The following is a 20,748-nucleotide window of genomic DNA, read 5'->3' as shown; positions in this document are numbered from 1 at the left end:
ACTGCTGAGCCACAACCCCAGCCCTCGACCTGGCATTTTTTAAAGGCTGAATAAGAGATGTAACTTACCTTACATTGGTTTTTAAAAATATTCTGTGTTCACTTTCATTGTTGTAAATAAGATTTGATAAAGGTTGAGGCTGGAATTTGGAAAGCCTTTTTCATGATCTTGTGGTTTCTGACTTGTTAGGATGAGGCCAGCTTCGTTCTGGATAATTAAAAAAGAAGTATTCTGAGGCCTGAATTTTGATATGATAATCTATCTATCTCTATCTCTGTGTCGTACCCCCCGCCCCGGGATTGAACCTAGGGCAATTGAACCAGGAATTGAGCTACTGAGCCACATCCCCAGCCCACTTTTTTATTTTTTGGGAGACAATTTCTCACTAAGTTGCTGAGGCTGGCGTTGAACTTGCAGTCCTCCTGCCTCAGCCTCCCAAGCTGCTAGGATGACAGGTGTGTACCACTGTATCCTGATATGATAAACTCATTACACCAGTTTTCTTTCAACCAACATTTTTGAATTACGATTCTTGGAATGCTTGGGGCACATTACCAAGCAACTAGCCCCAAATCCCTGTCCAAGTGAACCTTGCAGTCTGAGAGAGTGTGGGAACCAGCCCAGCAGCAAACCTGAATATCATAACTAAACTTTATGGCTGTTGGAAGGCGCAAGATGTGGAATGGAAAAAGTTGGGGGCGGGGAGGGAAGAGCCAGGAAAAAGGGTTGTGGGGCAGGGCCTGTAGTTATGAGCAGGAGATTGAGGCACATTAACAGAGTGAGATGTCACAAACATTTGAAGGAGGCCGGAGCTTTGCCAGGAGGCCGTGTGAGTGGAGAATGCTTCAGGTGGAGAGAGCAGCAACTGCAGACCTTCGAGGTGGGAACTCATGTATTCCTTCAGTGTTCACAGAGCAGCCGGAAGATCCTGGGCTGGAGCAGAATGTGTCCCCAGAGGGGAGGGAATTGAAATGGTGAAGTCACTAGGAGAGTGTGGTATGGAGTTCACATAAAACCTTTGAAAGGATTCATTCCAGGAACTTTGAGCAGAACAGTGACAGGTTTAATAAGGCCAAGGCTGTTCCTGTTGAGCCTGGCTTGCAGGGAGACCACTGAGGCCATCGTAGCCCATAACCAAGGGATCAAGAGAAGTGATGGTGCTTGGACTGGTTTGGGTGACTATGGACCTGGGAAGATTCTGGCTGTTTTTGTTTTTTGTGGTACGGGGGACTGAACCCAGGTCGCTCCACCACAGAGCCCCATCCCTAGTCCTTTTCTATTTTTATTTTGAGATAGGGTCTCCCTAAGTTGCTGAGACTGGTCTCGGACTTGTGATCCTCCTTCTTCAGCCTCTGGAGTCAGTAGGATTACAGGTGGGTGCCACCAACTCTGCTTTGGCTATTTTGAAGAGAAGAGCTCACAGGTTTCCAGTGGATTGGATATGGAGTGTGAGGTGGAGAACCATCAAGAATGATTCAAAGGCTTGACTGAGTGGCTGGGATTGTGGTAGAGAAGGTTCGGGGGTAAGAGCAGGAGCTTAGTTCTATACCAGCTGAGTTTCGGGGCCCATGGATAGGCCTCTGGAGGATGGGGTGTGAGAGGGGGCTGGCCTGGAGATGTGCATTTGGAGTGATGTCTAAATCCTGTGAGCAGTTTCTCTGGGCCGTGGGTGAAGCCTGGGCTGTCTGCACTGGAAGTAGAGGAGCAGGGGCCAGAGGAAGCCCAAGAAACCGCCAGGGAGGTAGGCAAAATGCAGCAAAGCCAGAGCAAAAGCAAGTAGTTTGGAATCAAATCCATAGAAAGAAATAATTATAAGCTGCATTGAGAAAGAATGTGCATCTTCCTATTGCTCTGGAGTTTTTTTTAAAAGTGCTTCGAAACAATTTTGATATTCCCAGAGACTCTGCAGCACTTCACAGTTTTGGAAAATCCAGAGAAAGGGACCTGCTACTGATATTCCTGTCATCCCACGTTGCTGTGAATATTTTGGTAATTGACTTCTCATTTTCCCCTGTGTGTTTTTTTTTTTTTGTTGTTGTTGTTGTAATCAGGTTGTGCACAACAAGTTTTTGTTTCCTTTTCTTGTCACAGTATGTTTTTTTCCCATGTTGCTATAATAATCCTCAGTTTTATTGAAGAGCTCTACTACTTTTGGAATTGGCCGTTATTTACAAGGATTGGTTGGTTCAAACCATGTCACCACTAGCTGGTCCTCCTTTCCCTGGCTGCCTTTGGAGTCTGCACAGGACCCACGCTGTGCTTTGTCTGGGGTGGAGAGTGCTAGAAGGAGAGGGGAAGTTGTAGGAGGTGGGCTCAAAAGGAGGTCCAGAACTGGGGGCAGACCTGGCAGTGGGAAGAGAACTGAGGGGCGTGTGGGAGGGGACCTGGCTCCTGGGCACCTTCAGCAATTACACTTCAGTGCCTGGAGCGTTTGAAAGAAAAATTACAATTTAAAAGGAAAACTCTGGGTGCATGATTTGCATGTGAGTGGAATCTGTATAATTAACAACAATTAAATTCTCTGGCAGAATTGAAAGGGAGGCCCCTGCTAACTGTTGCCAGGTCCTCGTGGAATTCAGTTGGTGGCCATTCTGCCACCTTCCCTGACTCCACCTCTAATAAATTAAATTCTGAAATGTACTCTCTGGCCTTTCCCTGATTTGCATCTGTTGTGTCTGTGGAAATCAGAATAGGGATTCCTCCTGTTTTGCTTCTCTGCTGACTTTATTTTTTAATTTTTATTTATTTATTTATTTTAGTACCAGAGATCGAACCCAGTGGTGCTTAACCAGTGAGCATCATATCCCCAGCTCTTTTTTTGTTATTTTATTTAGAGACAGAGTCTTGCTGAGTTGCTTTCGGACCTCACTAAATTGCTGAGACAGGCTTTGACCTCGCCATCCTCCTGCCTCAGCCTCCTGAGCTGCTGGGGTTACAGACATGCACTGCTGTGCCTGGCCTGTCTGCTGACTTTAGAATGGACTGTTCCCTTCACTCTCCCCTTCTTCCAGCCAAGGGTGAACACTCGCTGGGCACTTGGCAGAGCTCTTGACAACAAATTTCATTTAATCTTTCCAGTGGATTTTGGGGTGTTAATTTTATAATAGTGGAATCCAAAAGTCTGGTTATAAGAGCCAGGTGATTCTTGTACCATCTTTCGAGTGACCTCCACATGTGAATCGATCTTGCTGGGCCCTGGAATTTAGCCAGATTCTTTCCTTCCCTGTTGTGTGGTGTAGCCCATGGGCCATTTTCTCCAGGACTGAAAAGGAAGCAAGACAGTTTTCCTGGTGGTTTCTCTTTCTGGTTTATGAGAGCTCGGCAGGGGGACGCAGTACTGGATGACTTCAAATAGAGCGGGAACACAACTGTTCTCCATTTTAAGTTTCCTGTGAGCCCCACCAGCCCTGTTTCCCAAGGAGGTAATGAATACCAATAACTGAGGCAGTTCTAAGCAGTCTTTGAAAAGTAGAGTAAGTTTTCACTCCTTGCATTTCCTGGACTGTAAAGGCTAGTGGGCTCTTACTGATGAAGCCTCTTCCAGGACTTTGTTCCTAGAAGGCCAGGTGGGACATAATCTGTTTGTTCCTCTTAGCACCTCTTCTGCTTCTGGTGTGACCATGTTGGTCTGGAATACCCTTTCACCCTTGGCTAGGGGGAGGGTCTTACAGAGGTCCTGGTGTATCCCTGTATGTCTGGTTAGGAGGCAGGACACTAGATTCTGAAATGGTCATACACAGGCATTTCCTGTTTGTGTCGGCGTGTGGCTAAGGCCACCATGGGCCATCACCATAGTTAGTGGCTTTTTCCAAGAAAGGCAAGTGGCAGAACTCTCCTTTTCTTACTTAGATTTTGTTTTACTCTCAGGCTGGAATAAGGTTTTGGCTGCTGTTACTGCTTGCTCTTGGTTTATTGGGAAGCCCTAGTTCCAGATGCCAGGAAAGGCTCGCTGGAACCCACCCACCCCCCGGAGAGGGCAGAGGCTGGAATGAGGAGCAGTCGGTGGGCAGTGGCTACTGACAATTTCTGTTAGAAAAGGTTGAGAAACTTTGAATTGGAATTAAGTTTCTTGGTCACATCTATCTCCCCAAAGTAATAGGCAGCTGCTGGCTCCAGGAGGTATTCAGGAACCTGGCTTCTTGCACACCACTGTGGTCCCTTCCCCAGCGCACTGGGCCCTGCACTCACAGTGTATTTATGGCAGCAGATGGAGGAGGGATGGAGAAGAGGACACAGGGGTCCTGGGGGCTGCCAGACAGTGTCTGTGCTTCCTTGCCACTTGCTGGAACTTAGTCCCCCTCCCACCCCCCGCCGGGTGCTCAGAAGTAGGAGCGTTTCTGAAATGTGCCCAGCTAAGAATCCTATGACACAGAAGAAGGACAGGCAAGATCCGAGGGCTCAAAGAGCAGTGTGTCACAGGTCCCTGGGAAAGAGACAGTAAAACCTGTACCATCGGGCTGGGGATGTGGCTCAAGCGGTGGCGCGCTCCCCTGACATGCGTGCGGCCCTGGTTCGATCCTCAGCACCACATACCAACAAAGATGTTGTGTCCGCCGAGAACTAAAAAAAAAAAAAAAAATTAAAAAATTCTCTCTCTCTCTCTCTTTAAAAACAAAACAAAACAAAAAAACCTGTACCATCGTGTCTCAAGAGAACATTTTGACATTTCTAAGTTGTCTGATAGCTCCTCTGACTTGTGTTAAGGAGTACTTTCTTGGTGCATTCTAGACTGGTTTTCTTAGCATTGGTATTTCTTGGATTTCATGTGAGAAAAATCAGCTTTGAAGCCATTCTGACAATGGATTGTGGTGCGGAAGAAGTGAGCCTGTCAGTAGGACATGATGCTCTGTGGCCCAGTGTGTTTAGTGGGCAGCTTGAAAGTTGTGGTGTGTACGTGTGCATGCGTGCACGCTGGGGGATGCAGGCTAAGCATGTGCTCTGTCACTGAGCTGCACTCCCAGCATTCCTTTTCAGAAGGTTATGTTTAGAGGGTAGATTTTTTTTTTTTCTTTCAAAGAGAGAAGATTGGGATTTTTTGAATTAACACCATATTGTCCAGGTGTTCTGAGAAACAGGAATGGGCCCCAGCAGCATGGAGCACCAAACGATCCACATGTTAGTTTCATGAGAGACTAGAGCAACTGCTGTGAAGCCACAGGGCTCCTTCGCTCACTCTGTCAACAGGGCTGTGAGGCTGGCCCTTTAGGGAACAGTGGAAAAGCTTAGAAGTTTTTCATTAGATTTTTCTGACAAGATTCCTAACATTCTTTATATTTGAATGTTGTTCTGATATTTTTGCTTATAGTTGGATTTAAATTTTTTTTTTTTAGTTGTAAAAAACCCTTTATTTTATTTATTTATTTTTATGTGGTGCTGAGGCTTAGAACCCAGTGCTTCACACATGCTAGGTGAGTGCTCTTCCACTCAGCTATATCCATGGCCCCTGGAGGTGGACTTTTAAAACATTTCAGTGTGTGAATTAAAATGTTGTTCTCGGACATAAAGAAATTATTTTATGTGCCTCAGTTTTTATCATATCAATTTTTTTTTTTTTTGCAACTTGTATACCTTTGAACTTTCCCTCAACTCCTTCCTTCACCTTTACCCTAAGATGGCATATCTAGATCTTAGGCAAATGAAACCTCTTCCAGAATGCTTTTCCTAACCTACTCCACTCTACTGCATGAAATTTTCTTCCTGTGGATACTGGAAACAGGGCCTGTGCTGTATCTTGGATCGTCGTGATGCACATCGTAGCATAGAGAGGCTGTACGTGTGAAACTGCATGCACATCAAAGTTAGGCGTTTGTCTTAGTTGTGTTTGGATTCTTGAACGTCCCCGACTTGGCTATGGTGGTATCTTAATGCAGACAGGCAGAAGAAGTGAATGACAGTGGGACTTGGCCATTCCGGCTTTTTATAATGTGAATAGGTTCAGCTGTGGAATTGTTTAATGGATTTTAGATGAACTTTTAAAAATGACTAGCTCACTCTTTATTAGTCTGTTTTCTGTTACAGTAGCAAATACCTGAGGGAATCATCTTGCAAAAAGTTTATTTTGGCTCAGTTTTGGAGATTTCAGCCCATGATTGGTTGACCCCATTGTTTTTTGGTCTGGGGTGAAGCAGCATATCGTGGTAGCAGAGCATGACAAACCTGATCACCTCTTGGCCAGGACATGAAAGAGAAGACAGGAGGGTTGGGGTGCCAGTATTCCTTTAAGGGCACCAGGCCCAACCTCCTAAAGGTTCCACTGCCTTCCAGTAGCATTATAGGCTGGAGACCAAGCCTTCAGTACAAAGGACTTTGGGGGACGTGTATCCAGTCCTTAGCACTCACTCCCAAGGAACTAATATCTAAACTTATAGGGATATTTTGAGAACTCAGCATTGGTTTTCTAAATACAGCTACAACATTGTATGAATTTATATTGCTCATCTGTGATCAGGAAGGAAGAAGTTTAGTCTCCCTGATGCCTTTATTGTCCATGTGAATTTCTGTGCTGGCCTCCCCTTTCATGTGCTAGTCTTTGGAAAACTGTTCACACTTCAGACATCTAATACTGAAGGACTTCTCATACTAACTTGCTGCCCTAGAGCTGAAAGGAAAGGGAAAATGGATTTCGTATTTTGCACATTTTAAAATCATCTTCCCTAGGAAAGATGTCAAATCTTTAAACCACAGAGGAGATACCCTAAGTTGCAGTAAGGAGAAAGTTGGAATGGAAGTTGGGGAAACAAGAGCTTAACTTGCTGGTCTCTTCTTTTCTAGTTTTTTTTTGCAAAGTTACTTAGCTACTTTACTAAGAGAGTTCTTTATAGACTCTGGTGTGAGTAACTATGTCAAGTTAATGATATATTTTAAAGTCCTTCAAATTACAGCTGCAGTGCCTTTTGAATATGAAGTCCTGATATTTGGAATGGAGAGCAGGGCACAGATTTAAATGGAACAGAAGTGTAAAGTGCCAGGAGAGTCCTCAGCGTCTGTTGTCTGGGGAGTTAAGAAAAGCACAGGAGTCAGGGTATCCATAAGGTCTCTGACTGGGGACATAGCAAGTCACTCACCAAGATGGGAGCCCAGTACAGCAGACCCATGGGGGGCTGCACGAGCTGTGGGACTCCATCTTGGATTCCCTCTGAAGGTGCCTGTGGACCTCCCATCCACAGACTGCTGTCTGGTACTGATGGGAACATGAGTCAGAAGCTCAGTGGGGGAGTCTAGGCCACAGATACACAGGCTTGGGAAATGAATCAGTCAAACCACAAAAACCAACTCTGGCTGATTTAAACAGAAAAGGAGTTTATTGAAAAGATATTGGGCAGCTGACAGAGTCTCTAGGAAGATTTAAGAACCAGGCTCAGGAAACAAACAAGCTAGAGGGGTTATTAGCAGCTTGAACTACTGCCAGAATGATGCTGTGGAAGTGGTGCTGGGGACACTACTGCCCCGGTTGCTCACCGGCTGCACTGCTGCTGTGGTTGTCCCCAGGGCAACCTTCCAATCTCCTTCCCCGGATTCTCTGCCTCAGGTGGGTCATGCTGGCCAGCACCCTGGCTGCAGGTGGGGCTATTGAGATTTGTACTTGGCCCTTTCCAAATCCAGAAGGGGTACCTGTGGGGAACCTACCAGTGTCGCCAGGAAGATGCCGGACAGCCACAGAAATAACAAATGACTGTGGGACACTTTGAACTCCTGGAGATGGTGAACCTAGTGGGTGAGTGGATACAATTGGCCAGAGTAAAAAGAGAATTGAGGAAGAGCCTAGCAGAGGGGAGCGTGGCCCAGATGGTCGGAGATAGAGGCGCTTGAGCGGGAGACGTTTCCTAGAAACCCAGGGACACCGTTCAAGAGAGTGGAGCCAGAGGGGAGATTAAGGAAGCTCAGCACTTGACTTCACAGCTTGTGGTCATTGATGACCTCAGCAGTAGCAGTGGCGCAGTGAGAGGGCTGGGTGCCAGACGAGAGGGAGCAGGCAGTGTAGGCAGGGGTTCCGAATGTGTGCTCAGATCACACTCGCCCAGCGCCCAGCTGAGAGGGCTTGGGCAAGCTGCTGCAACCCTCAGAGCATCTGTTTACTCAAGTGTGAGGATGGGATGGTGTGCTAGCTTCCTGCTACTGTAACATACCTGAGGGATGGCTTACAGTGGGACAGGGTTCAGTCCAAGATCAGTGGGCCCAGCTGATTTGGCCTCTGTTGGCAGTGCCAGATGGCAGAGGTAGGGAGCATAGGTGGAGCAAACTGCTCTCCTCAGGGCCACGGCATGGAAAAGGGAGGAGAAGCCAGGTTCCCACTCTCCCCTTCAAGGGCATATTTCCCATTGACCTAACTTGCTTCCAGAGGCCCCACCTCTTAAAGGATCCACCACCTTTCAGTAGTGCTACCCTGTTGAGTAGGTCTTTAACCTATGGGCGTTTGGGAAATGTTCCAGATCCAAACTGTAGCCGAAGATAATAGTGTCCACAGGGCCCTGTGATAAAGTGCCTGGTACAGCACTTGGTATACTGTAAGTACTCAATAAATGTACTTGCTGTCATTGTCCATTAACATTTTTTAAAAATGTATTTTTTAATTGTAGATAGACACAATAACCTTTATTTTATTTATTTATTTTTATGTGGTGCTGAGGATTGAACCCAGTGCCTTACCCGTGTGAGGCAAGTGCTCTGCAGCTGAGCCCCAGCCCCAGCCCCTCCATCAACAGTTTGACTGTGAGGGGAGGAGGGCTTGAAGAACAAGGGAAGGTCAAAGGGTCTCATCTCAAGTGCACGAGTCTCTTCATATGTATGGTTGTGGGAGGAAGATCAGGGAGGGAGATGTTGAAAATTTCAGAGCGGGCAGGTTAGGGCCTGTGAGCTCAGGATCCATCCAGAGGAGCCCCTGGCTATGGACTAGTTTCTGAGAGAAGCAGCATCTCCTCCATGGGACTTACTGTGGGGAGAAGATCCTCAGCAACGTTAGGGACAGGTGGAGGACTTTGTCATATTTACAAAAGCCTGGCCATCAGCACACTGGGCTACCTTCAAACCCAGGTATCCTGTTCCTGGTGTGCGCACCTCCAGCAGACTAGCAATGTTGGCATTGTCCCGAGGACTTTACCCTTTGATCAGTCTTTTAGTTTGTTTAATGCTTTGACCTTGATAGTTGAAGCTTTCTACATGAAAGAAACTGTAAGAAAATCATGTTCTGCCCAAGGACTTATTTTTGTTTTGTTTTAAATACTTTTTAGTTTTCAATGGACCTTTATTTTATTTATTCATATGCAGTGTTGAGAGTCGAACCCAGTGCCTCACACATGCTAGGCAAGAAGAGCTCTACCACTGAGCCACAACGCCCCCTCCCCATGACGTTTTTATGACATTCCCCCCTTTGCAGGCTGGATTGATTGTGGTCCAGGCTCTTGTGCATGCTAGGCAAATACTGTACTATTGAGCTATCTATCCTTCAACCCCTTTAATTTTTTTTTTTTTTTTTTAATTTGGAGACAGTACCACACTAAGTTACCCAGGTTGGTCTTGAACTTGTGATCCTCCTGCCTCAGTTAACTGAGAAACCTGGGAACTTTAATGGGGAAAATACTGTTTTTTGCTTCCACTGTTAAGTGGTTCTTTGCATGCACTCTGCAACAAACTCCTATCAACAAACCTCTGGGGAGAAGTATTTCTTAAATTGAAAATAACAACAAGTATGTAGTACTAAGATTTTGTGATATAGAATTTTGTTATTCATATAGTTAACCAACCCAGGGTCTTGTGAACATGAGGCAAGTGCTCTATCATGGAACTACACCCTGTCCACAACTCATTTCACAAGTCTTGCAGTTTTTTGGTCTGTCTATTGTTTAATGAAGACCCTGAAGCTCAGGGCCTTGCCCTGGATTGCATGGAGCCTGGACAGGTGCAGCGCAGAGCACCTGAGGGGCCTTCTCCTGCAGTGGCCAGTCTAGCCGTGGGCCAGGCTTCATCAGGACTTCCCCAGGCTGGGGCTTTTGTATCTGCGCAGGGATTAGTTTGAGGTCCAGCTGCATAATGGAGAAGACCTAATTCCTCTAAGGCCTCTGAGATGGCTGCTGAGTCTTAGAAGTACCTGCTTCTTGCTCAGGGGAGACCATGAATGACCAGTGGATGTACTTTTTTAGAAGAACGGGCCTCAAGGGATTAGGCACAGGAATCCCTACCTTTGTGAAGTCTGTAGATTTCCAACAGCATTACTGGCACTTGGGACATTGCATTCTTGTGACTAATGAGGGCAGCCCAGTAAGCACCTCATTTGCATAATATGTCTTTCCTGGGACACAGGAGTCTAGACAAGAGCATTATTTTGGCATGGTCTACACGTTGTTAGCTTTTTTTGAGGCAGAGAGGGTTTGAGAAATGGATGTGAAAACTCTTGTCCCCACGACCTTTTTGACTGCATTCAGTGGCCAAACCACTGTCTTGGCTTAAAGAATTTTTTTTTTTTTTTCTTTTTAAAGTTTGGAAACACATGCCGTTCTCTCTAGGTATTGCAAGTGTTTGTTTCTAAAAAACAACAGTGAATAGACAGTGGGGTATTGAGAGAGATCCATCAGGACAGTTCATCACAGGAGGTGGAAAAGCAGACAGTTCTGCCCTCCCTGTGAATATTCGCTGTGGTGTCCACTTAATGCCAGGCAAAGTTATTTTCCACTTGTTCAGAAAGGTTGGGCCATCTTCTGACACGGTACAGGGATCCCTGGAAAGTGGTCGGACCTTCAAGAGCAAAGGCAGCACAGATCCACGGCATGGGAGACTCACTCATGGTGGAGCGTCTGCGGGCCTTGCAGAGCCCCCTGTGGTCCAGCAGAGCCACCCCCCCGAGCTGCAGTGGGGGCTCAGGACTGCCTCTCTCCTGCCCATTCACTTCTCCATGTCCCCCTGGTCTTTTCCACACGTGGCCCATCCTTTTCTCAGCTTTGGCATCTTCGCTCATGTTGGCTCTACTGGACATGGCGTCTGTCCGGTGTCCCTCTGTGGTGGCTGTTCACTGAGGTGCATCTCATAGATCCATTTTTTTGAAACCTTTGTTGGGGCTTGGTGTGGCCCAGTGTAGCATGCAAGAGGCTGCCACAAAAAGTTTGCTGGGTTTTCCAGGAAGGTTCCCCTCTTCTCTCTCTGAACCTTCTGAGCTTTGAGTTTTGCTTGTTAGCATCTGGTGCTGGGGCCCACATTCTGGATTGTAACCCAAGGGGAGTGTGTTCCTGTAGCCGACCACCTGCCCCAGTATGACCAGGGCCTGTGGGATTGGGGCTGGAGTCACACTGGCCCTGCCATTCACTTAGGAGAGGTGGAGCGTTGTCTTTGAAGTGACCTATTTCTGAATCACCAGAACCATTGGTTGCAGTTAATTTGTTTCCATATCTAAGATACAGTACTGATGTTTTTAAGAAAGGGTGTGCCTGATATCAGCAGATAGGTTTGATTTTCCCAGGAATAAGAAGTCTGGGCCTAGAGATGCTTTTCCAGGGATGTCACATTCATCCAGCCTGACACATTCCTTCTGCCTAAGAGGGAACTGAAGCCCTGGGTCATGTGGGAGCTTCCGTCACATCTGGCATTTGACCCTAGTTCTCTCATTTCCAGTGAAATTTCTTTTGTGCTAGACACTTTTTCAAACTGTTTCTTGGCTTTATATGACTAGAGAAAAATGTAGCTCTGGTTTAAGGAAAAAAAAAAATCTTAGGCAGATAAATAATATATTTTCAAAATGGCATGTATAGAATTCAACATCTTTCTGATGAGAAGTGCAGTTCTTTGCAGAAGGTGGGCATCTTTAAAATAAGGACCTAAAGGGAGCCGGAGGCAGAGCTCAGGGTGAGTGTATGCTTAGTCTTCACGAGGCCCTGGGTTCAAAGAAGGACAGGAAGAGAGTGTGGAATAAGGTCCACATGAACAAGAGCTCACATACCCTCAGGTTACTGTCAATTTTATTTTTATACACACACACACACACACACACATTTTTGTAAACATGCTTGAAATATTTTGTTTTTATTTCACATAATACATGTTCACTGAACTTGGGGAAAATACTGATGAAAAAGAAATAATCATTTATGATTTAATCATCAAAAGGTAGTTACAATTATGTTTGCCTTGTATTCTTCAAGTTTTTTTTTTAATTTTGTTATATTTGACAGCAGAATGCGTTACAATTCATATTACACAAATAGAGCACAATTTTTCATATCTCTGGTTGAACACAAAGTAGAGTCACATCACGATGACCATCTCATTCCACCATCCTTCTACCCCTATGTCCCCTCCCTTCCTCTCCCTCCCCCTTTCCCCTTTGCCCTATCTAGAGTTCATTTAATTCCCCCCTCCCCCACCATATTATGGATCAGCATCATTAAATCAGAGAAATCATTTGGCATTTGTTTTTTGGGGATTGGTTATATATATTTTAATTAGTGCATTTTAATTATATAGAATACTGGGTTTCCTTGTGGTATATTCATAGATGCAAATAACATACTTTGATCATATCTACCCCATTACTGTTCTTTCCTGCCCCGCTTCCCTTCCTCTGAATCTTCTCTAACAGTCTCCCTGCTACTTTCTTGTCCTTTTGCCTCCCTAGATGCCACGTAGGAGAGAAGACATATAATACTTGAGTTCTTGTGTCTGTCTTAGTTCGCTTAACATGATGCTTTCCAGTTCCATCCCTTTTTCTACAGATGATATGTTTTTATTCTTCTTTATGGCTGAATAATACTCCGTGGTGGTTTATATATACACCACATTGTCTTTATCCATTCATGCATTGATGGGCACCAACGCTCACTCTGTAACTTGGCCATTGTGAATTGTACTACTATAAACATAAAAATGCAGGTATCTTTATAGTTTGCTGAATTTTGATGCCTCTGAGTATATACCTGGGAGTAGTAGAGCTGATATATGATAGTTCTGTTTTTTTGAGGAGTCTCCATACTGATTTCTGTAGTGGCTGTACTAATTAATATTCCCGTCAACAAGGTGTTTTTTATTTCACCTACATCCTTGCTGGTATTTGTTGTTTTTTATATTCTTGATGATTGCCATTCTGATTGGGTTGAGAATGGAATCTCATTGGTGGTGGGGGGGGGGCACAGTGTTGAGAGTCGGACCAGGGCTTCACACAGGCTGACCAAGCACTGAGCTCCATCCCAGCCCTCAGTGTAGTTTTGATTTGCATTTTCCTGATGGCTAAAGATGCTGAACAATTTTTCACATAATTATTGGCCATTCATACTTTTGAGAAGTGTCTGTTCAGTGCATCTGCTGATTTATTGGGTCGTTTGTTTTTTGGTTCTTTACATATTCTGGATATTAGTCTTCTGTCAGAAGAATAGCTGGCAGAGGTTTCCCCCATTCCCAAGGTTGTCTCTTCACCCTGTTAATTGTTTCCTTTGTTGTGCAGAATGATTTTGATTGGATGCCCTCCTGTTTGTCAGTTCTTTCTACTGTTTCCTGAGCTGTTTGAATCCTAATCAGGAAGTCATTGTCTGTGCCTCTGTCTTAATGGGTTTCTCCTGTTTATTGCTCTTATTTCTTTTCTTATCCGATGTGTCTCTCTTGTTAGAGAAGCAACATTACTCCTCCTCTTTTGTTTTTAATGAAGAACATTTCCTTATAATTATCTTATAGGTGGAAAATTAGAATGTGTGGCATAAATTTATAATTGCTTTTTATAAGACGCATGCATTTATTTTATGCCTAAGCTTGCAAGAGACCTAGTGGATTGTGACATATATGAATCATTCAGTATTATTTTCATCATTATCATTCTGGGAATTGAATCCAGGGAGTACTTTACCACTGAGGTACATCCTCAGTCCCCCCATTTTTTTTAAATGTGAGACAGCATCTCCCTAAATTACCAAGGGCCTTGTAAGTAGTCCAGGCTAGTCTCAAACTTGTGATCCGGATGCTTCAGCCTCCCAAGTAGCCGAGGATTATGGGCGTGTGCCACCACACCCTGCAGTCATCCGCATTATTCAGGGTGAATGAAATGTGAAAAGATTGATGTTGATTTTTGAAAAAAAAAAAAAAAAAAAAAAAAAAAAGAGGACAAGGGGGGGGGGGGAGTTTCATCCTTCATCGCTCCAGCCCTTGATTGAGACTTATTTGTTTGAAGCTGCTGGTTTAGAGATGAAAACTTTGTCATTTCAAACAGTGTAACTTCTTAGCTAGCTCTGATATTTGAGGATAACTTTTGATGTTCATAGTTAAGAAAATTTCGGCTGTTTGTTGCTTACTCCCTTTCGGAAAAGTCAATCATTGTCAATCATCGGCTCTCATGACAGTCAGCAGAGAAGACTTCTGTCCCGAAAGGTGTGGGGGTTTCTCCCCAGCAGCAGCAGTGGACACCAGCCGGGTGTCCTATAATCCAACTCAGTTCTGACACCATCCGCCTGGAGGTAGCCTCTGACCCTACAGTTTCAGGGCTCAGTTCCCAAGACCCCCAGCCTTGTTTAGATGCCATTCTCCAGCCCTGCCTGAGCTGCTGACCCACTGACTGTAAATCAGGGCTCCTACAACCCTCAAGATTTGATTGACTGACTAGAGTAGGCCAGGGAACTCAGGGAAACAGTGATGTCTTCTGGTTGATTATAAAGGATACAGATAAAGGATGTGCACGGGGAGGTGTGTGGAGAGGGGCACAGAGCTTCCACGGCCCCTCCAGGTGTGCCACCCCTCAAGCAGCCTGCAGTGTCCCACTGTCCATACGCACTCTGAACATGGTCCTTTGGGGATTTTGTGGAGACTTCCTCGCATGAGCGTGATAGAGTAGGTGGAGAACCCAGCAAGGCCTGTCTGTCCAGCTGCTTCTTGACCTCTGTGCAGCACTCCCCTCTCCAGGGTGCAGGCAGGACCCCGCGGAATGAGGGATGTCTTGGGAGCAGGGTAAATCAGAGAATTTCTTTAAGGCTAGCTCAGAGGCAGAAAGGGAAAATGAGAGTCTGAATGACGCACCTTGGGGAAGACAGATTCTGGTTTTGGGGGCCTTCCTTGGGGAGGGAGGTATGAGCCAGGAGCTGTGGAGGGAAAAGAAACCAGATACATCATAACATCACACACCCGCCCAGTCTTTAGAAGCCACTTGAGAGCAGGTGCGTCTGTGAGTACTCTGCAGGTCAACACCTGTCAACGGTTTTGTCTGTAAGAACTAATATGTTAACTTACTTAGTGATGTTAAACCTCCTTGTAAATTCAGGTGAGCTGACGTCTGCCGATGAGGAAAAAAAGAATTTATTCTGTGACTTCTAGGAACAAAAAAAGGGCAGAATTCTACTTTTTTTTTCATGTGGGGTCCAAAAATAGCATTTTCTTTAAAGTTAGAGAAATCCAGTCTCTTTCCACTAGAATGTTTTAGGTTGGACCCAAATGTCTGAATTTTGTTCGGTATGTAAAAATTCCTGATTACGAGATTTAAAGATCTGCTATGATGAGATGGCCCCAGTTTATGTTTCATTTGTTCTATTCAGAGAAAATTACCACTGCCCCATTAGGGACTTCAGAATCCAGAGGTCAGCTCCCACAAGAAGCTCGGTTGGCTTCTCCATCTGTCCTCTTGGCTTTTCTTGTTCGATGAGTGTCATCCTCTTTGTAATACGATCTAATATTTATTGCCCTTCACTGTGTGTCAGGCATAGACAAAGGGAGGATCATTTCATGTTCTCCTCACAGCGACTGAAAGTAGGTACTGTTGTCATCTGTGTTTTGCAGATAACAAGAGTAGGATTGAAGAGAAGCTAAGTGTCTGGCCCACTCAGGTCTGGAAAGAGATGGCCATGGGCCTGGATTCCAGATTTGTCGGGCCCAGAGCCCGCGCTGTCACCCAGCAGGCTAGGCATGCTTCCCCGGATAGGTCCTGCAGTCCTGAACTTGATACAGCATTCATATTTTCAGCCTCTACAGATCTGGGTTGGAATTTTGGCCCTGCCTCATAGTAGCTGTGTGACCTTGGGTGAATTACTTAAATCCTCCAAACTTCGTCTCTCCACTTGGAAGTCTAGTATAAAATCTGATGGCAATTTCACTTTTCAGGGCACAGGACAGGAAAGGACTGCCATTAATTATTTTGCTCATTTTTTGTGTGTAGGAGCCTGATCTTTCTGAGGATGGTTTTGGGTACGTGAAGCTATTTTTGGGGAGTGGTGAACCCCGCCAGCTTGGTCTAGGGTGGTGTGCCCAGGTGGACCCTCCATCCTTTCCTGTGCTCTTCGCGTCTCTTTTGGAGGCAACTCGGTGTGTTAGTGGCCTTCTTTGCAAGCAAGTTGAGGCGTTAGTGCTGGCCTGTGTGTGTGTGTGTGTGTGTGTGTGCCCGTGCGAGCACCTGTGTGATGCCGGGGATTGAACCCAGGGCCTCACACGTACCAGGCAAGTGCTCTACCACTGAGCTACGTCCCCCAGCCCTAGTGCTGCTGGCCTTCTGGGATTCAAGGGGGTCCAGTAGACAGTGGGTCTCTTGCCATTTTCCAAATGAGTGGAGAAGTTGCCAAGAGTTAGGCAGAGGGAGAGCTTTACTACTGACACATTTGATATTGGAGAGAGGTAAAAGACAAAGATGATAGACAAGATTGGATTTCTAGGAGAAAGGATAGAGGAAAGGAGCTTTTTAAAAAAACAAAAATGATATAAGGGCTTCGGAACTGGTTCTTTCTGTTCTCTGCATTGGGATTGGTGTCTGGGGCCACACCAGCTTGGGCAGGGACTACTTATTGTGAGGAGAAAATGAGGAGATTATATTTTGGAACGCTCGTTTGAGAGCCGAATGGGCGTTACCTTTAAGAGCTTCATGCATTTGGATTATGTGCCTTTAAATATGTCACATGGCAGTTGATATTTTCTCTGTCTACATACATATGTAATGTCTTTAAATATGTTTATAATAAATTGCATGTCCTTACTGTATTTTTCTTTCATGTTTTTTGATACGTTTTCCTGCTATATTGATTCTTGGCCTTTGATTCGGAAAGGAAATTAGGTCGCTGTAATGGTTAACAACTGCTGAAAACTGTGACTTGTCATGTGAGATTTTGTGATTGGACTTAAAGATACAAACCTAGTAATGGTTTCAGCCTTCAAGAGCTGGCCCCGCCAAGCCACTGTGGCCTTTCCCTCCTACAAGTAGTCTGACACGTTTAGAGGCCAGAGTCCCCTCTCAAACCCACCCTATGTGTATGCCTTTTCTTGATTCAGGGTTTATGAAAATCACCATGTTTGTCTGATTTCATCCAGAGCGAAGCCTATTAAAAGTTAAATCCATTCCCATTTCTGTCTGAATGCTGACAAGATCTAGACATTTGGTATGAAGTTACAATAACCATAATCTAACAGCCTCTTAAAATTTGCAGTGCTAGAATTATACTAGACTTTGAATAATTCAGTTTTCTCATTTAAAATCTGGTTCGGATTCACCTCTGAGAGAGTAAAATTACATCTCATGCACCAAGTCACTGGCAGTACACACTCTTAACACAGCAGCCAAACTTTAAAATTATAGCAAAAGTTAATCTCTCTTTTCTCTTCTTTTTTTTTTTTAGCTTCTCAGAAAAACTGTTCAGTGGAAAAGGTTTACATTTTCAGCCTTCAGTTCTAGATTTTGGAATACAGTAAGTATGTTTTCTTTATAATTTATAAAAGCTAATTTATACTATTTATTTTCAGTATGTCTTTTATATTACATATATACACATGTTAATTATAAGTATATCAATAATATGAAGAGAGATTGATCCTGGAACTTTTTTTAAAGGAGTGTTTTCATGAAAGCAGAACTTAAAGAGTTGTCTTAGTAGTTTCTTTAGTGTTTTCTTTTTTAATGTTGCTGCGTGTTGAACCCAGGTCTTGTGCATGCTAGGCAAGTACTCTACCACTGAATTATACCCTACCTTCTCTTTCTTCAGTTTTTTAAAAAAAAACTTATTTTTTATTAGATCTTTTTTTTTTTTTTGGAGGGATACCAGGGATTGAAGTCAGGGACACTTGACCACTGAGCCACATTCCCAGCCTTATTTTGTATTTTACTTAGAGACGGGGTCTCACTGAGTTGCTTAGTGCCTCCATTTTGCTGAGGTTGGATTTGAACTTGCGATTCTCCTGCCTCAGCCTCCCTTCGTGGACGTGCCACCACGCCTGGCTTTTTATTAGATCTTTATAGTTATACATAGTAGTTGGGTTCATCCCAAAAAACTCAAACATGCATTGAAGTCATTTTCCCTTTATGATTGCCCCTTTTCCTTCCCGACCCCCACCCGCTTTCTTTGGTTTTTAGTAAAAATATCTTGTATTATTTTGTAAAATTAAAAATTTAGTGAGAACTCAATGTAGTAAGCATTTGTTTTTCTGAAACAAATAAGGTTATTTTATAATGAAAAGCTTTCAGAAGGCAGGCATTGTTGATGGTTTCTGAACCCTTTTAAACTATATTCAGGTGTTTATTTGTTTTGCCTTGGGACTCCAAGTTGCACTGTAATAACCTTTATTAGGGGAAGAGTGGGTATAAGCCATAATGATGTCTGGTGTTTCTTGTTCAGACCCACAAAGTGAAGGAGATGTGATCTGAGGGGTTGGTTGAGGGCCTAACCTGGGAGTTTGGAGATATTAAGGAGGAGGAGGGTAAGCTGTGGAGGCACTTAAAGGATTCTTGTTGTCTGTGATGAACAGTTGGAAACTGAAGTGTTACAAAGCTTCCTGGGTGCAGGGTATGGCAGCCCTGCACAGATGCAGCTTTAAGTCAGGGTAGGAACAGTGTCTGGGGTGTGAGAACTCTGCTTATTTCAGCAGCCCGGGTCCACCACTTCATTTTATGAAGAGCTTTTTTGAGGCATAGGCCAAGTGAGGGGGGTGAAGAGCCACCTGATAGGTGAGCACCTGAGGCAGGGGTGGTGTGGTCGCCTGGGTTCCTGCCTGCATTCACCCGGATTCCTTCCCTCCATTTCCTCTGATCATCCAAACGTTTTTTAGCGCTGCAGTGAAGGAGAGTGTGCCTGAGACTTAAAATACCTTGTTGAGCATTGTAAGGGAGATTCTGTGAAAGGCAGAAAAGAGAAAACGGTGAAGAGAGTTTTCTGACTTTTCAAGATTTTATATGCCTGCTTGTTTTTTAAAAAATCATTGTAATTTATACTTATGTAAAGAAATTTATTAGAAATTGAATTTATAGAAATTTAGCTGATGTTATAATAAGCTCACTAATTTCGTATTTTCAGAGAATGCTTTTGTGCAAAGTCTTTACTTTGAAGAAGAAATATAGGACTTCTCTGAAGAGTATATATTATAGATTGGGAGACATAATAAAATGAATGGTAGTGTAGCTATATTAGAAGAACAATTCCAGTTCATAGGATCCTAATGTAATATATTTAGTCCCATAAAAAATGTGTTCAATAGCCTAGAAGTTCCATAATCAATGCACGTGTGATCTATATAGATCAGCCACACTTGTTTTAATTAACCATATCCGTTAGTTAATGGTCCTGGTAGCTAGAAGCATGTTGAAAATATGTTTAAGGTCTTTGATTTGAAAGGATTGCCAGTGTTTGTATATTAATCATCTTTAGGTGATGCAGTTATGTTTATGGTTTTTAAAGTATAACCATTTTTCTTGTCATTTGAGTTTTATATGAATCTTGCAGGCAGGCATTGTCTGAATGTATCCTTTTCAAATATCTCTGTATTTGTGCCTGTGCCACGAATGTGTTTGTTGTTGAGAAGCAATAGTCTGCTCAAGGTCATTTTTTACTGGAAATGGAGAAATAAGTCTTCTGATTTCAAGCCAGCACTCATTTCATTTTTCATATTAGTAAGATGCAGGCTGTGATTGTGGGAATATTGTATTTTGCTTGAAGTTAAAGAATTTCAATCAGAACAAACTTCTTGGGCTGGGCTAGGGCTGTAGCTCAGTGGTGGAGCACTTCCCTTGCCTGTGTGAGGCCCTGGGTTGAATCCTCAGCACCACATTCAAAAATAATAATAATAAAATAAAGGCATTCATCCATCTATAACTACCAAGAAAAACAAAACAAAAAAACCCTAGTCTAAATTCGAACACATTTAAAGTGAGTCAGGTTTTACCTTCTTCCAAACAGCATAAATTATAGTCGTTAGAATAAAACTTTAGCTGGAGAGTTCTCTTCCTTGTTTCTTTACTGCCCTAGTTCAGCTTTTGCTTTTGTTTATTTTGATGTTGATGTTGACCTTGTCCCTTCTTAAAGCTTTGGTTTTCCTCTGGGATTCAAAAGCAGAATGGTGTTACTCATTTGCCTTCTGCCTGCTTCTTAGGGCTTGTTTTAAGGGTTAATATTCTGCTGGTCCTAAGAATTAAAAGTGCTAATCATTCTTAAGGGATTTCAGTCATTCTTTTGTAGTATTAAATTAATAGAGTATCTTCCAGTTGTCACTACTGAAGGAAATTCATATCCTCACAACACTTTTAAAAATAGAATAAAAAATAGAATAAAAATAGCAGCACAGTGGTGGTGAGATTCCAGCCGGCATTCTCTGTCTGCTGAGGCTTCTGGTGGGTGCAGGCACTAAGCGCCGTGGCGGGACTGTTTTGCAGTCTTAATTTCTAATGTGTTTTTCTGGTAGACATTTGCATTCTTTGAAACCAAAATCTTGAGTTTCAATTATGTGAATAATATATAAAACTTTGAGGAGAACTATGAATAATTTTGCTGACTGATGCATATTATTTACTTAAAATCTAAAACCATGGAAATCCTTATTTACTTGATTTAA

At 43.8% G+C, this 20,748-nt stretch overlaps 1 protein-coding gene across 5 annotated transcripts in view; it reads left to right on the top strand.

Moving 5' to 3' along the window:
- Window positions 1–20,748, top strand: part of Tmem131l (transmembrane 131 like) — a 172,403-nt gene that overhangs the window by 60,876 nt on the left and 90,779 nt on the right. For all 5 annotated transcript variants that reach the window (XM_071614595.1, XM_071614593.1, XM_071614594.1 and 2 more), the window contains one exon: window positions 17,550–17,618. In XM_071614595.1, the coding sequence (XP_071470696.1) occupies window positions 17,550–17,618 (69 nt within the window). The remainder of the gene's footprint in view (window positions 1–17,549; window positions 17,619–20,748) is intronic.

The sequence above is a fragment of the Marmota flaviventris genome, chromosome 7 (genome assembly GCF_047511675.1).
Source record: "Marmota flaviventris isolate mMarFla1 chromosome 7, mMarFla1.hap1, whole genome shotgun sequence".
In the NCBI taxonomy this organism is placed as follows: Eukaryota; Metazoa; Chordata; class Mammalia; order Rodentia; family Sciuridae; genus Marmota; species Marmota flaviventris.
The sequence above is the reverse complement of the archived record's forward strand: the minus strand, read 5'-3'. Positions and strand labels throughout refer to the sequence as shown.